This window comes from Indicator indicator, chromosome 4 (genome assembly GCF_027791375.1).
Source record: "Indicator indicator isolate 239-I01 chromosome 4, UM_Iind_1.1, whole genome shotgun sequence".
In the NCBI taxonomy this organism is placed as follows: Eukaryota; Metazoa; Chordata; class Aves; order Piciformes; family Indicatoridae; genus Indicator; species Indicator indicator.
The window spans coordinates 10,925,105-10,942,841 of record NC_072013.1 but is presented as its reverse complement, the minus strand read 5'-3'; the positions used below and the strand labels follow the sequence as shown (position 1 = coordinate 10,942,841).

The window sequence follows — 17,737 nt, the reverse complement described above, 5'->3', positions numbered from 1 at the left end:
TCTCCTCCCAGCAGCAATGCCCTGAAGGATAACCAGGAACACCTCTGCTTTCCAGCAAACTTTTGCAGCCTGTATGCTACATGTGTAACAAACAGCCCAAATTTCCTTTGGCTTGCAACTCCCTTGCAGCCGACTCTAATAAAAACCAAACCAAACCAAACCAAACCAAAAAAAAAAAAAAAAAAAAAAAAAAAAAAAAAAAAAAAAAAAAAAAGAAAAAAGAAAAAAAGAAAAGAAAAGAAAAAAAAAAGAGCAGGATTTAAACCATACACAGAAGTAGACATAGCCCTCTCAGGATGAAACATTTAAATCAGCTGCTCTTAACCCTCCTTTGGCAGAGGATTTGGAGGCTGTTTCTAGGAATCTGTGAAAGGTAAATAAAAAGTTTGTCTTTCAAGGCCTTTCTTGAGCTTGGAGAACTGAAGACACCTGCTTGCTACAAAACAAAGCTGTCTTTATGTCTGATCCCTCATGGTGGCAGCTGGGCTGTGTTTGAACAGAGATGCGTGGGAGGTGTTCTCTGTGGGAGTGCAGGTACCCCTGGGCAAGCTGGCAGGGGTCTCTTCCTCTTTCCTCTTCCCAGGTCAAGGTCAGTACAGTCTCCAGGACAGAGACTTCATGCAAGCACTGTCTCTGAGAGAAAGAAGCTGCATCATCATCACTGTCCCCAGGTCTCTGTCCTCTTGTCCAACCCAGTTAACCTCTTTGTCAGCTGAGTTTGCAGCAGGCTCCCAGTGACACCCTAACTCTACTCCATGATGGAGGAACAGCTGCTGTAGCATCAGGAGAAGGGGGTTCATGTGAACTTTACCTTCCTCATCATCAGGAAGGCCCTACCTGCCATGCTATGCTATGAAAACAGACTGAGAGAGTTGGGATTGTTCAGCCTGGAGAAAAGAAGGCTCCTAGGGGACCTTATAGCAGCCTTCCAGCACCTGAAGGGGGCCTACAGGGTATCTGGAGAGGGACTTTTTACAGAGGTGTGTAGTGACAAGATGAGGGTAATGGCTTCAAACTGTAAGAAGCCAGATTTAGATGAGGAAGAAATTCTTCCCCATGAGGGTGGTGAGGCACTGGAACGGGCTGTCCAGAGAAGTTGTGGAGGCTCCAAATCTAGAAGTGTTCAAAGGCAGGTTGGATGGGGTCTAGAGCAACCTTATCTAGTAGGAGGTATCCCTGCCTGCCCATATCAGAAGGGTTGAAGCTAGATGATCTTCAAGGTCCCTTCCAACCCAAACCAGTCTATGGTGCTGTGTTATCCCAATCCACCTCCACTCAAGCATACCTTCTGTAGAGCCCAAACATATCCATCCCTTCTCAGTCCCCACTGAGGCACAGCAGCCAGAACACAACTGGGTTTCCACAGCCACGCGTGGTGGCATGCAGCACCTCTGCACAACCCAGGGATGCAGCTGTGGCCCAGCCCTGCAAATCCAGAGGCAAACCTACTCTGAAAAGGCCTACATGGATTGAATTGTGTGTGGAATGTCTGCCTGGACAGTTTAGGGCAAAATTCTGCTTGATGAGGAGGGATGCATGGTAGGCAGCAAGCAGAGCAAACTGGTTTACTCTGCATGGCTTTCTGTGAACTCTACTGCCATGCTGCAGTGAAGCTGGGCCATAGTATTGCCAAAAGACATTAAATACACCCTTGAACATTCAGGACAATTAAAAATGAATTAGAGAGGTGCAACTGCTCAAGCCAGTCACCAGTCAGTGGGATGGTTAAGTTTATTCAACAGCCAACATAAACTGGAATAAATGCCACTTCACCATTTCTTCCATCTTTCTTGGAAGCCTCTAGCCCTGCTCAATGTGGAGTTGGAGCCACTAGAGTTGGCAGATCTCTGCTTAGACACAGCTTGTCCCCCCTATGCCATTATGAGCCTTTTTTCCCTGCATTTTGCAAGAAATACAAAGTAAGCAATGAGAAAGGTGCCCTGGGAGACAGAGGAAATCTGCTTTGGGAGATAACCAAAGAAGGAGAAAAGGTCTATATTATCTTTACAATCAGCTTCATTTGTCTCATTGAAACTGTTTCTCTTTAGTGCTTAGAACACAAATTGGAGATAATTCACATTTTGTCCCTTGGCAGGTCCCTGGAGACCCACAAAGAAAAGCATGCCTTGAAAGAGGAAGATAGCTGTATTCCGTTCAAGTCCAAAAGCTGAGGCATGCAGCTAATACCAAACATTACTGGTGGCTTTCATTCCTTGGGACTTTGAAAAGGGCAATTACAGAGCAACTAAGTCTGGATCAGCCAATTTGTGACTCAAGGATGTGAGAGATTTTTACCCCAAATCTTGAGACCAAAAGCTGGGACACTCCTCAGTGACCAGGCTGGGCAAGAGCTGGGTTTTGCAACCAGCAGACTGAGTGGGGTCCTGCTCTAGGACTGTTTTCAAAGCAATTCAGCTTGGAATGCAGATTTCTGACCCGCTGCCAATATCCCAGTGGAAAATCTGTGCCCCGAGCAGCAGATAGGAAATTAAACTTCAGCTCCAACACTGAGGGTATCATTTTCACCTTAGCAGTGGAGCTGCAGAAACCAGAGTCTCAGGAGAATGGGGAAATCCTTCCTATCCTGTGAAGGGCAGTAGCACCTCTCAGATTAACATCACCCTGGGGGAGAATGAAGGTGTGATGTTGGTGAGCAAGGGATCAAAGCCTTGTGTTTCCAAAGGCCAGGATGGAGGTCTAACTGGTCAGAAATAGTGCAGTCACTTCAACCACGGGATGAAAATAAGGCTGAAGGAGAAAGGCAGACAGTGAAAACCCTTCCTGAACAACTGGCTCTCCAGCTATCCCCTCTCCAAGTTGGACTTCTTCATGATGAGGCCCAGCAGCTGAGTACCCTGTAGCTAGTGAAAAGAAACATGAAGATGCCTGGGATTGCGTGCTCAAGTCTGGGAAGAAAAGATCCCTTGCTCCTTGAAAGTCCTGAAAACCTGCCCTGAGAGCTGCTGTGCCTGAGATCTGCACCTCAGCATTGGAGGGGTGTCTGCAGAAACCAGTGGATTTCAGAATCCATTCTCTGGACATCCTTGGAGAGACACAAGGAGGCAATGTTTGGTTGGCTTCATGAATTTTAGGGCCTGGAGGAACCAATACAACAATCAAATATGTTCATATGTTCCCTTACATAGCTGAGTGCAGGAGCTATATTCATGCCTCGTGCTTCTAACTCATCCACTGCAACTGAGCTTCAAGGAAGAAAGATCTTCATCTCAGTTTAAAGGCTTCATATAAATCCACAGCTTTCTAAAAAATAGCTATACTCACCCAACATAAATGACTGCAAAGAGAGAGTCTCTAGCTTAAGCCTCCGACGTGTTTTCTCAGGCTCTTTGCTCTTAAATAAGAAAAAAAGTCCTTACTACCACAGGACTTCCTGAGAACAAAACCAAGTCACCTTTTAATCTGTGGAGTGTGGTATGGTGTGGCCACCCTACCAGATTATTCTGCAGACAGCAGAAACAGCACCACTTTCATTGCAGGCAGGGAAAACTTGAACACTTATTTAATGACGGCAAGTTCTACTCACATAGCTCCTCGTTAGCAGCAGATTCAAAGATTAAATTATCTTTCTGTATAATTAATTGCTAGATTTTAACACAATCAAATCACAGGTGTGAGTGATTCCTGTGGCACAAGAAGTTACAACCCTGCTATTGTGGCCAGTGCTGCAAAGCAGTAATGATGGCTGTGTGAGCCCTAGAAAATGAAGATAAAATCTCCAGTGGTTTGGCTTCTGGGCATCCTTTCAGAGATAGCCTTATTATGCAGATGTGTAATCCAGGACTAGAAGCAACAAGAACCTCTTAGGTTTGTGTGCATCATGGCTTTATGTGCAGTGAGATCTTTCTGTCCCTTAATCCTGATGCCAAGTTCCTAAGTATGGAGTCCTCTATATACATGATACCCTTCTCAAGTGCCCAGGGTGTGTCCCAGCACAGATGTACCCAGTCCCTGTTCCTACCTAGATGCTCACAGCACCAGAGCTTCTCATGACACCCTCTTCCCTCATGCCTCTGCAGTCTGATTCTCCCTTGCTTCACTCTTCCATCGCCTTCCTCCCCAAAGGGTGCACACATCTGGCTTGCCTTTATTGTGTGATAAATCTCACCCTGCATCTTGGGTTCATTTTCTGAAAGTTTTGAATGGTGTCTTGGAAATGCTGTTGGACAATAGGAGCTCTTTGAACCCAGGCCAGCTGGACAGAACTCCTTGCATTGCAGCTGACATGCAGGCTTTGGCGGTCTTTCTCAACTCCTTCCTCTCTTCTTTTTTCTTTTCTTTTTTTTTTTCTTTTTTTATAGCATTTGAATTGTCCTCAAACTTTATTTTTGGAGTGGGCAACGCGTTTCTGAATCTTTTCATCATTATATTATTATTAATTCTGGTCATGACTGTTTCTTCTTTCTTCTGGCACTCCTGGGTGGATCTCTCTCACTTAATGTCTTGGGTAAGACTACCTTGGCCACAACTCGCTTAAGCAGTGACTCAGAATCCCTGGCCTGCTCCCAGGAGAGATGCAAGAGTTTTGCCAGTTGCTTTATAAAGAGGCCATCGTTTTCCTCAGCTACTCTCTCACTTCTCAGAGCTGAGTTGAGTGGAAAAGCTCAAGCTCTGTGGTTCCAGTGAGTCCACCCCTGGTGCACAGGCTGTGCCTGCTCTCTCAAGGGTGCAACCAGAACAACTTCTGAACCAGTAGGATGCTCTGCTGAACAAAATTTTGCTCCTTGGGGATCACTGCATTCAACTTCCCCATTTCCAAGCTCTTGGAAGAAATAAATCTAAGGAAGCCATGGGAGCAGGACAAGGCATTGGGAGGAAAGGATTACTGTGTGCTCACATCAAACTGTTGCCTAATGGCTCATCACACAATTACCCACATCTCTTGTGTGAGAGTGGAGAACAGCATACTCTGAAGCAGACCCCTTGTGTTGCTGGGTTTGAGGTTTGCTTGCAGCAGTGTTATGGTGTAGAAAAATCCCATCTTCATCCTCCCATGCTGGGAATTACTGTTTCTGAAGGCAGGACGGGACCTATGGCTCTACTGTTTTCCCTTCCACACCTTGAATTTACGTAGTGAAGAAGACCACTTTGCTCCTGTGTGGCTTCTGTAATTTAAAGATATTTAAATAGTGTACTTTTATAGAGACAGATGTGCAAACACTCTTCATTTCATGTGCTGCGAAGGACTCAAGAAGAAAAGAGGTGGCTGGTCTTGGTGAGGCATGGCTGTCTCCCACAGACCACTGAGGGAATGCAAGTCTGGATCCTTCCCCATCAGACCATACTGACTCCTGGAAATGGTACAGAGTGATGGAGGGAAGAAGATCATAGGCCTTCCATTAGCAAGGGTGGGCACTTAGCAGCATTGGATCATGTCCTCCCCAGCTCCCCTTCCCATGTGCTGGGAAGCCTACCTGCTTCACAGGGCAGTCTATGAGCCCTGGCGCTCCCCTGTGCTGGCATTAGTGAGGGAAAGGAACTGAGATCATCATTTGCTTTTTACTCACATCTACCAAAGGGAGGAATAGGTCTTGGGCCAAACAAAATTCTCCTTTCTCTTGTGCTGCAAGACCCAGCAGGGCAGTCCTGCCAGCCCTGTCTGTGCTGGTGTTGAAGGCTGAGCTGACTCCTGAGCACCAGGCAGAGAAGTGCTGTGGCATGGTGTGAACCACAGCTGGTTCCCCACGCGGGGCTGCTGCTCCCCAGCCAGCAGGCTGGCAGTGGCTGGCCTCTGCTCCATGCCAGTGAGGTGGCATTGCTTCTTCAGCTGGAGGAATGCAAACCGTCCGAGCTGCTCTTGAGGACCAGCCAGGAAAAGTCCACAAATAGCAACAGGAAATCAAAATGCCCGCTCCAGACATGCACCAGATACAAGGCCATCCAGTGCAAGGAGAAAAATCAAACGCTGGATGATAGAGATTACATCATGCTGTGGATAAACCTGTGAGCCTGTCCAGCTGGGGCCATGCCAACAGGTCCAGATGGCTCAGGAATGCTAACTGCATAGCTACCTTTCTCTTGTCTTTGCTTCTTCTTCCCTCTTTCTTTCTCTACTCTCCATCCTTCCTGGCCTCCTTCCCTTTTCCCTTTCCCAGAATAAATAAATAAATCCTCTGGCAACTCTACATAATCCATTTCATTGAACATCAGAAAGGCATCTGAGAGCAGTGGACAGGGCACTGCTCTGGATTTACCTGTAGATATCAAGGTTGCTGGGTGACCTCACCACACTGTGGAGCTGCTGGGGTTGACATAGTAATGTGGACCTTCATCTCACCTGAGACTTCAGCCCCCGGATACAAAGAAGGAAGTTGCCAGGGCTGTTGCCCTGGAGCCTGAAGCACACAGGAAAATTAAGGAATGAGCATTGCTTCTGCTCTGCTGCAGCTCATCCCAGCTGCTTACAGCTGCTACTGACTGCTCACCATGGCTGCAGTTACACAGGGAGGGAGAAGAGGTTTGCTCTCACAGCTAGCAAGCTCTAGTTACCACCTTGGTACTAATTAGTGACAAAGAAAAGAATGCAGCACCCTCTGTTCTGTTCCCAGCAATGACCAGAGCAGCATCTGGTACTCAGCTCTCTCCCAGTGCAGTAAACACAGGGTCCAAAGATGTGTAAGAAAAAAATGAAAGGTGTGTGCTTTGACATGTCTGAAAAAGAGCTGCAGGCTATTTGCTCATTATTTAATGTTAATCCAGCTGCTGGACTTCTGCCAACAGTATTTGACAAATCCTGAAAAGCAGGAGAAGCACCACTGAATAGGAAAGCAACCTTTGAATCACGCTTCTCAGTGGCCGATGGTGACCCTAAATTTACAAGAGGTCAGGCAGACTTACCATGGGCAAAAGGCACCTCCAAAGAGAAAGGGAAAATGCACAACCATGCCCTGAGCAGAAGGAGGGACTGGCATGGCTCTGGAATGCCCTACTAGGGGACTGAGAAAGCCATGGCACTCTGGTACTTTCAGCTTGTTACCTCCTTCTGAGATACAAATCAGATGAGATGTAATTTGGGAGCTTGGGAAGCTGGCACAGCCTTGGTTACGCAGCAGTTTCGGGCAGAAATGTAAGGGGGTGCTCTCTGCAAGTTGCACCAAACCCAGGGAGAACTTGGGTTTTGCAACAGAGCCAGGATTTGGTTGTGCAGTGGAGGGTGAGGTATGAGTACAGCCCATTCACTGGATTTATAAAGCACAAATTGTTTGCTTTTCAGTAAGGTCCAAAGAGGTCAGGCCAGCAACAGCATGGGCCAAGTACTTTAGTATAAATCCTGATGCTAACCAACACAGTCATTCAGACTCACACAGAAATATTACTCTGGATTGGCTTGAAGTATCTGAGGTCAGAATCAGACACATGCAGTCCCCAGGGGTAAGGAAGAAGAGAAGGGTGAAGGATAGCTGGCACATTGGTGGAGGATGGACCTGCCAGACTGAAAACGCTGGAAATACCCTGCATAGCTGCAAAGTCATTCAGAGAAACTCTAACTGGCTGAGCAAACTAATAGTTCCTATGGACCTTTCCTGGCAGATACTACTAGCAGAACCCCACCCCAGTCTAACTTTTCATTGATCTGCTTCACCCATGGATGGCACGGCCCCACGTCAGTAAGAATAAGGACATGCATTTCATAGCGAGCAAAAGCTGCATCGCTGCAGGTGACATCCTGAGGACCACAGGCTAACTAACTGGCAGAGCTGGGACTAAACCACAGTTCTCCCATTCTTGACAACCTCACTGCACCACTGTCCATAAGGAGAGAAAAAAAAAACAAACCCAGCATCATTCAACTGGCAATTCAATATTTGAGGCTCAACAGCACCTCATCAACTCTCAGATTCTGCCACATTTGCTTGGAAAGAAGAGCCACATTTCCATCACTCCCTGGGCAAAGAGCTCTCAGATCATGAAACTGAAAAGGCTTTGAAAGAAACCTTCCATCAACAGTCTTCACAAAAGTCAGAGCTGGTTTCCTTCTCCCTGAGCTGTCTGGCTTGCAGTCCCTCCCCTGAGGCGGCAGTGAGCTCAGTCAAAAGCACCTGCACAGCTCTTTCCTTCAACTGTCACAAATTTATGGGACTCATTTAACATCAAGCTGCTCTGACATGCTACAATTAATTATCAGAGCTCTGGACGTGGGGTGCTTTTCTTCATCCTGGTCTCCCTCTACCTCAGCAATGCCTTCTGGAGTGAAAAGCTATCCTTCCAGGAGAGGGAGGGTTGCAAGTACTGCTGAGCCAGGAGCAAGTTCAGAAGCAGGCCCCCCTGGGCCTCAACCAGCAAAGATGTGGTATTCTTGAGCTGCACAGTTGGACATGCCATGGTGTTTGGAGGAGAAAAGCCAGTGTCCCCAAGACACTGTGGTGGGGAGCTCAGGATGAGAGAAGTTCTTTGAACATCAGCCTAAGGAAGTTCACCTGCAGGAAGGATGGTGACAATCCAAAATGAATGTCCCAAACCAAAGCCATATCCAGCGCTCTCCTTTGTAACATGCTTGGTGTCAGGTCCAAGCTGATTTCTCCTTCAGGCTCAGCTGCCAGGTTCCTCCCAGGGGAGCCCTGACATTCCTGTTGTAGGGGAACTCCTGAGAGAGCACTGAGCTGAACGTGTTACGTTGCATCTATTCTAGGAAAACCATTCCCTGCCTTTTGAGGAAGCTTTGCTAATTGGGTCAGCCAGACTGACCTAAAGGAGCATTTTTCCTAATCAAGACAAAGTCACAGTGTAAAGAAGCCAAAAGCAACTTTGCTGAGGTAGTCAAGGGCGAGTTCCCTCTGGAACAAGCTGGACAGTGATTGTAATGAATGACCTCACATAAGGCATCACCTTTGAGCTCTAAAGATGGTACTAATTACCCCAGTGCTGGTTTAAATTACATGCTAGTTTCAGGGAGAATAGCCATGCACATTGCTTCCATCCTGTACAAGGAAAGTGAGAAGATAAGATAGGAAGAGAAAGGAATGAAAGAGTTTGTGGGTTTCTGTGGTTCCAACCTTCATGAGACCTTGTTCTGTCTGAATGTCAAGTTCAGTGTCAAGCATCTATCACTTGGACACTGGCCAGAGCAGTGTAGCTCCACGTGATTTCAAAGGCAGACAGCCTCAGAGAGATTCAAGAAAACAGGAGTAAAAGGTAAGATGCAAAGAAAGAGAAGAGAAAGTGGCAAAGAAATCAGATGGGGTGGGTGAGAGGGGAAAGCTCAGGAGACTACAGGAAAGGAAAACCTTAAATAATGTGACCTCATAGGAAAACAGATGGAAACAATTATTTCCTTATGCATCTGGGAAAAACTTAGATGCAAATGCTGCACAGCAGACCTGGGAAGCACTAGGTTGAAGGACACAACCTGTCTTTCAGCATGCTACCTGCTGTCCTCTGCCACTCTGGCCATGCTCTTGGCTCTTCACAACCTTTCAGCTCTTTCTGTTCTGAGGGACAATGCAAGACATGCAGGCATCAACTCAAGAAAACACCTAACTCCTCACAACGCAAGTTGAGCTCCAGAGATAGGAAACAGTAAGAAAAGAGCTCCATACAAGTACCCATCCTGTCCTGTTGCCATCCTGAGAACAGGGTGGATGATTTCATCCAGAGGATATCAAACTACATTAAAGCTGCACACACAGAAGCCACCTGCTGCAGTGGGATAGCCATGGTGCTAGCATGGTAGCTGATCAATAAGCACAGCTTTTCTTCCACCCCAGCTCTCACTTCTCATCTCCATTGTGGAAGACGTGAGGTCCCAGCAGGTCAGAGGGGTAGAGGAGGATAAATACAGTCCACAGCAGAAAGCTGGAATCAGTGTAATAGTTCCAGGATTGAGATTAGCCTGTAAGTGAGGACTAACACATTTGGCTCCTCCAACACACACCTCTCCTGAAGAGCAATGCTGGCCACAACATTGCCTGTGAAGCACAGACCTGGAATTTCCCTAGGAAATCTCCTAGCCAAATCAGGCCAAGAGGCAGTTCTTGGCCATTTCTTAGTTAAGCAGTAATGGTTTGCTTCATCCCTGGTGCCCTGCCTGCTCCCTTGTAACTCTGCAACAAGGAGATTCACCAACAGGCTTTTGTGAACCATCTGGTTTCCTGCAGGAGACTGTTTACAACAGGATAAGGACACGGAGGCTTTAGCGGGTTGACTCATCCCTTCTTGGAATGCACTGGTACAAGTCAGTCTTGAGAATCAAATCTTCATATCAAACACAATCCTACCTGTGGCTATGGGAAGAGAACCTGCCATATGGCCATCACAAAGACAGCTCCAGAGAGTTAGGTGTCTTCATTTATTTCCTCTAACACTGAGAATTCTTTGAATAATAGATGAGTAATATACTAAATACTTCAGTCTTAGAACCTACAGAGAAGTGCTGAGGGGAAAAAAAGGGACAAGTGCAGGAGAAGACCTCTCTCAGAGGAAACACAAGAGTACACCATGGAAGTGTCAGCCTGGCCATATTTTGAATAGTGGGGCTGCAACTGTGGCTGTGAAATCCCAGCTTCTAAATTTGCCTTTATGTGGCTGTTTCAGAAAACATCTTTCCAAATCCCCCTCTCTGACAGAGACAGCTCCATTCTAGGCTTTGGCAAGACCAGCACAGCACTAGATGTGGCCAGCACAGTGATAGATAAGTCTGGTGCAGCATGAGATGGGACCAGTGCACCACAAGATGAGATCCTGGGCAGCAGAAGACATTTTGCATCAGTGAAACCAACACTTGTCATGGGATCCAGAAGCCACCAAACATCGTGCTTGGGCACTCACACTGGTACCAGGAGGAGGTCCAATGGGCCAGCCTCAGAGGCTCTTTACAGTGCCATCTGTACAAATGAGACCTCAGGTTTCCTCCTTTCTGAAAGTGGTGGTGGCACTGAATGACTGCCTTACGCCAGAGGGGATAGGCATCACCTGGCAGACAGGGCTGGAGCTGTTCCTGACTCCAGCATCTCCCAGCTGGTGCTGCTGACGCCCCCTTCAGTGGGAGTGGACTGTATGCACAGATGTGATTCCACCTCCTGCCAAACCCTCCCTTTGTTTACTCTGTAAGCATTTCACCAAAGTCCTTCCTGCTTCCCCCCACCAAGATGATGGCCTTGTCTCCACTGTTTAACCCTTTTTTGGATACATGCCTTCCTGTACTCCTGCTCTGAGCTGCAACCTCTCTCCTAGCTCTGGCCTACCAGCATAGTTAAAGGGTTCTCCCACTTCAGCTGAGGTGAACATTTAGGCCAGGGGATCCTCAGCCCATGGAGGCAGTTGTCCAATAGATGAACATTTCTAGTTAGGAAGAACATTCCAAATGTTCACCAGTTTCTTGGCAGCAAGAAGGATACACAAATGATCCTTGGTCTGTCTGGAGAAAGTATTGATCTAGAGTCTTCCATAGGAAGTTCAAGTCTCTCCCCTTCTTCATGACCAAAATGCAAATATGTTGCCAGGTGATGACCCTGTGGTGAATGATGCTGTAGGGTCAGAGACTCATGAACTTTTGTGTTCAGCTCTGGTTTCATCCTGCTGCCAGCACTTACACAGGTCCTGCTATGAGACAGCAAGGAGCAGCATGCACACGAAGTGGAGGAACCATGAGATGGGCCAAAAGAAACCAATGAAACAGGAAAATCTGGGAACGATTATATTAGGATTCATTTGCACCAGGCCAGGTCTCTCTGTATCTGTGCTCCAGATCCCACAGGAATTTCTGACTGGCAAGTTTCAAGCAAAATGTAAAGAAAAAAAAGTCTTGCCCTACCCAGCACTTGGCTAACTAACCAGGGGTGTGTCACTGACCAAATTTTACCAGGCATGGGAATAGAGAGCCAAAATGCTCCTGCATTTGTCCCCATGAGGGACTGCCATCAGTCCCAGAGAGCCAGCCTCCCGTCACAGCAGAGGTCCCCTGTGCAGCAATGGGAAGGGATGAGAATTGGGTGACCAAATCTGCCTGAACTCTTCATCCTCACTGTCTGCAGAGATGGTGACAGGGAGCTTCCACAGCATGAAACTCATTCAGAACCAGAGGTCATTCCAGGACCTAAGCACCACTTAAGTGCTATTTATATCTCTGCAGTAGGCATAAGAGGAAGAGAAGTGTGTACAGGCTTCTTCCAAGAGCAATGGTCAGCCATGGAGGATAGCCTCTCTCTATCTTCCCACTATGAGTTTCACCAGCACTGCTCTCTCTGTGCAGCCTTGCTACTCTTCTCCTTCCTGCAAGGTGGGACAACAGTAAAGGAAAGAGCACATGGAAGGCATAAAATCCAGTTTGCACTCAAGAAGCAACTCACAGAGACAAGCAGATCTTCTCCCATTCTGCTGTCCCCCAAGAAGCTCCAAAAGATGTCAGGACAAACAGGATGACACACTGAAAGAGCACATTACTGTGTGTTCCCCAGAGGAGCTGGGATAGGACTTATGGAGAAAACCTGAATTGCCCAGTTTGCAACTTCTAACTTAGCATGTAGTCTGTTTGGTTTCTTCTTTGACTTCTCTTTTAGGAGGCATGGAGCATGCTTTGGAAAGCATAGAGTCAGAAGAGAGCTGTGCTTACATAAACATCCAAAGTCATCTCTGAAGGTATTCTTCATATTATAACACAAAGAAAAGTAGGGGCTAAACAAGCCCACTGTGGTACTGGGTTAGAAAGAAACCCATGAAACTCATGAGTCTTGTTTACCTGGTTAATTCTGGCTTCATTCTGGCACCAGAGTGTCACAGACCGAGAGAAGCACAGTGGTGACTCTGACTCAAAAGATAAGGCTTTTGAAGAGTTTCACAGCACTGACAGGAGCTGAGAGAAAAAGAGCCCTCTGAGTGCAGCTGTAACAGACTGCAAGTGAATAGATGGGTGCTGGCAGATATGTCCAGAGATGCTGGACTGGGCAGGAGACAGATGAAATTGATAAGTAGGCACTACATGAAGAATTAGCTTCATTTACAGTAGGTCCTTCTGGCAGAAAAAGATGAGCAAACCTGCCTAAATTCAAGAGCAGTAGATGATCTCCTGATCAAAAGAAGACTGAAAATGCTGTTAGCAGTCATCTTATATGGGTCTGGTCAGCAGGAGCTAAGGGAAGTAAAAGAAGCACTTTGTATCCCTTGGAGATCTTCCCTCCAAGTACCAAGCAGACACCAATCTCCCAAAACAAGCAAACAAACAAACGAACAAACCAAGTCCTACCAAACTCCATCATGTAACCATAGACTCATGCAGGTTGGCTGAGAGGTTGGGTGGTCTTTAATCTGACCTCCTGCTCAAAGCAGGACCAACACTAAATACATGTTGCACGGGGTTTTGTCCAGATACAGTTTGGAAACCTCCAAGGAAGGAGCCTTCACTGTCTCTCTGGGGAGCCTCATCCTCTCCCAGTTCTCCTCACACTGAGAAAATGTTTCCTTATGCCCAATCTAAAATCTTCCCCATTCCAATTTATGGCTATGCACTTATGGAAAGTGTCTGGCTCCACCTTCTCACTGACTTCCTCACCATTGCAGGCAGGCTGCTGCTAGGACCTCCTGGAGACACCTCTCCTCCAGTTGAGCAGTTCTAGTTCCCTCAGCCTCTCTTCATGGGAGAAAATCTTGAGCCCCCAGCTGTCTTGGTGACCACCCCCTCCATGCACTCAGGTTCATAATCTTTGTGGTATGAGGCTGTTCAAAACTGGACACTGTATTTCAGACACTGTTTGATGATTGTCAGGATTGTGAGTGAAGATCAGGTTTGTGACCATTTGAAGAACCTGAAAGTGTTGAAGTCCATGGGACCTGATGGGATACACCCATGGGTACTGAGGGAACTGGCAGATGAGGTCACTAAACCACTCTCTATTATATCCCAAAAGTCGTGGCAGTCTGGGGAAGTCCCCACTGACTAGAAAAGGGGAAACGTAACCCCCATTTTCAACAAGAGGAAGAAGGATGACCCAGGGCTGGAGCACCTCTCCTGTGAAGACAGATTGAAAGACTTGGGGCTACTCAGTCTGGAGAAGAGAAGGCTCTGAGGAGACCTTATTGTGGCCTTCCAGTATCTGAAGGGGGCTACAAGAAAGCTGGTGAAGGACTTTTTAGAGTGACAGGTAGTGATAGGACTAGAGGGAATGGAGCAAAACTAGAAACAAGTAGATTCAGATTGGATGTTAAGAAGAAGTTCTTCACCATGAGGCTGGTGAGACACTGGAAAAGGTTGCCCAAGGGAGGTGGTGGCAGCCTCATCCCTGGAGGTTTTTAAGGCCAGGCTGGATGTGGCTCTGGGCAACCTGATCTAGTGTGAGGTGCCCCTGCCCATGGCAGGGGGGTTGGAACTAGATGATCCTTGAGGTCCCTTCCAACCCTGACAATTCTGTGATTCTAAAAGGGGGATAATCACTTCCTTCTGCGTGTCTACTGCTGCCCTCCTGTTGCTAGCTGTCTTTGCTACCACAACACAGCACTGCCCCATGGTCAATCCACCCATCCCAGGGGCAGGAGTCAGCATTTGTCCCTGCTGAACTTCATGAGCTTTCTGAAGACTCACTCCTCCAAGCTGGCTCAGCCCCTGTGAATGGCAGCCCCCATGCTTACTCGAATTAATACTTTTTTTCCTGCATCAAGTACTCAGATCTTCATGAGGATGAATCTACAAACATGCCTTCATTACTTCTTTGTTACAACTTTAGGGAAACAATACAGAGAGCCATTGAAGACCAAGATGACTCCTTAGTAAGGAGTGCCAAGGTTCAGGAAAGGAGAGTAGTTTAGGGCATCTAGTTCTTGCCCCAAAGGAGCCAGTTTCTGCAGCAAGGTTCATCCATCTTTCTGCTTCCTTTCCAAAGAGAAGAAACCACCCTCAGAAAAAGTTGTATACTGGCATTTTATGGCCAAAATTCCTGGTCCATTCTAAGAAAAATGCTTGCTGAACAATATCTGGAAAAGTCTGCCCATCTTTGAAGAAAAGGCACTGGCAACTTTGTGAGCTATTGTGCACGGTGATGCATTGCACAGTTCTCTGTAAAAAGAACTTCTCAACACATCTTAAGATCTCAGGAGATTTGCTGGATTTAGTAAGAAAATGTGTGTTCCTTCCCCCCATGTTGTCATGCAGAGTGAGAACAAAGAGGGTGGTGGACTATGTTCTGGCTCTTGTCTCGTCAACAGATTTGGTAGGTGAGAAGAGGCTACAGAATCTGTTATCATCTGCAGGAAGAGAAGGTATTGGCTTGACTCACACTTCAGCAGAAGTTTGTGGTGCTGGTGGTTGGGAAAATGTCCACACAAAAAAAGAAATCCTTTCTACTTGTAAGCTGAGCGCAATGATGCCTGAGTCACTGCACCCTGATTAACATGAAGCCAAGGGTAGGCTACTTCAAGAAGCAAACTCCAAGCAGAAAGGCCATTTAAATGTGGCAGGACAGAGCCAGCCTGCTCATGGCCACTACACACTTTAAACACACTGTCCTGGTAGGTGGCACCAGATGGCACTCTCACACAAAAGCTTCTTTTCCACAGGGTCTGCGTGCAGACAGAAGTTTTATTTAAGCTAAAAAGAGGCACCACCTGTATTCGTTAGGGGTTCCCTGACTTCTGACAGCACCTGGGGAAAAGGGCTCGTGCCAATACCTGCTATTTTCACTTCTGTAAGGGAATAAAAGGTCCTTGCACAAAGCACTTCCTATCAGCATAGTCTCATCCACACTAGATGTACATGGAATTGGGGAAAGCACAACAGGTCTTTCAGGTATGAGCAGGTGAGGCCTCGCAGTGCCAGCAAGCACTCAGTCTTGGTGACATGCCATTGGAGGGGCTGCTGAGCACAGCAGGGCTCTGCTGCCTCCCATAGAGCCTTGAGACAGGACCATGTGGTGGTATCCTGGAAATCAGGAGCTGGAGCCATTTCTGAGAGATGGGGCTGCCTGTATAATCTGTTTCCCAGAGCTGGTGTGTCTCCCTATACCAACTGTGGGGCACTTCACATTTATAGAAGTTCTCCCTCTCTACCTTCTCCTCCACAAAGGAGGCAGTATACATGGCTTTAGATACCTTTAAGGTACCAAAGCAGAAGAGGATTCATCAGGTGTTTAATGGCTCCAGACCTCCCCTCCCTGCCTCTTGCTTTCTGTGTGTGGTAGTGCTGGCATCTCCCCTGCTCCAGTTGCAACGGCAGCCCTCAGAGATGCTCACAGTGCTACACGGGGAACACAAGACGTGCCGATATTGTGACAGGGAGGAACTAGCCATGGCTCAAATCTATCTATCCCGGGCAGGCACTGTCCCATAACTGCAGCTACTGAGAAGCTGGTGGAGCCCCAAGTGCAGGCAGTGCCCTGCTGCCTGGCCTCGGATAATGCTCTGACCCTCAAAGCATCTCTGAGCTGGGACTCTGCCCCTTCTTGCCCCAGGGCTGAGTGCTCCCTGACAGAGGGGCTGCAGGATTTGCAGCAGAGCTCCCACAGAACACTCGGGCAAGGAGCCTGTGCTCAGGGAGAGCTGCTGGCCTGGGACTCGCGTGGCTCCTGGGAGAGGCTGGGCAGTTTCCCGAGAGGTGAACAATGCGCCTTTGGTTTCTTGGGACTGGCAACACATTTTCCTCCCAAGTCACTCTTCCCCTTCACCCTCCTCTCCAAAGTAAATCAGCCCAGCCTTAACGCCTAGGGGGAGATGCTCCATCTCCCCAGTGCCACTGCGAGGAAAACTTGCAAGCAGAGGAGAGCGGAGGCACTGAGCCCCAAGGGCTCCTGGTGGCACCCGGCTGTGCCTGCGGCGCTGCCAGGACTGAGCCACGACCAGTTAGTTGTGCGCTCCACGGCCGCCGGTGCGCTCCCCGCCGGGGACCGCACACTTGTTCCCCGCCAGCAGCCTCGGGCAGGCGCGGTGTGAGAACCTCCGCCGCTTCCCCGGAAGGCTCTCCCGGGGTCTCCGGGCGGCGGGGCCACTACCGGGGGGCGCTTGGCAGTGGGCGGCGAGGAGCACCCGCATACCCGCACCGCCAGGACACCCCGCACTCGGGGACAAGACACGAGCACACGCAGCCCCGGGACAGGCTGCACGTCCCGTCCCCACCCGCCGGGAAGCTTAGGGCTTTCGGGAGGGTTGGCGGGGGGGCTCGCTGACAGCGGTCCCTTACCACATTGCTGAGGAAATCCGCCTCGCTGAAGTCGCCGAGGTCGAGGAAGCCGGTGCCGGCGGCGGGGAAAAGCCGCTCGGCGGGGAAGGGCTCCAGGATACTGTCCATGGTGCCCGCGGCGCGGGGGCTCGGTTGCCCCCCGCTCTCCGCTGCCCGCTCTCACAGCGGCGGCACGCTCCCGCCCGCCCCCCGGCGGCGGCGGCCCATGGGGCGGCGGGGGCGGCGGCGGGGAGCCGGGAGCGCCGCGCCGGGTGCCCGCTCGGGGCAGCTGTCAGTGCCCCGCTGCCGAGGGGCCGGGCGGGCGGAGGCGGCGGCACAGCCCCGCCCGCGCACCGGGAGCTGGCGGGGCGGGGCGGCACTTCCCTCGCCGACACCCCCTTAAGGCAGCGCGGCGGTGGCGTGCAGCCCCCCGGCACTGCTGGGAAGGACCAGCCCGGCGGCTGCCCGAGACGCCTTGTGCTCCTCCCGGAGCTGCGGACCCCCGACATAGCGAACGACCCCTTTGGCAGCTTGCCGAGACTCCCGTGCTCCTCCCGGGGCTGTGGACCCCCGACACAGCGAACGACCTCTTTGGCAGCTGCCCCTGCCGGCAGAAAGCCGGCGGCAGGCCCCGGGGAGTGGAGC

The 17,737-nt window shown here is 49.1% G+C and overlaps 1 protein-coding gene across 1 annotated transcript in view; it reads right to left on the bottom strand.

Moving 5' to 3' along the window:
- Positions 1-17,221, bottom strand: part of CREB3L1 (cAMP responsive element binding protein 3 like 1) — a 46,353-nt gene extending 29,132 nt beyond the window's left edge. The window contains exon 1 of the mRNA XM_054400545.1: positions 17,114-17,221. Coding sequence (XP_054256520.1) covers positions 17,114-17,221 — 108 coding nt within the window. The remainder of the gene's footprint in view (positions 1-17,113) is intronic.
- Positions 17,222-17,737: the final 516 nt, after the last annotated feature.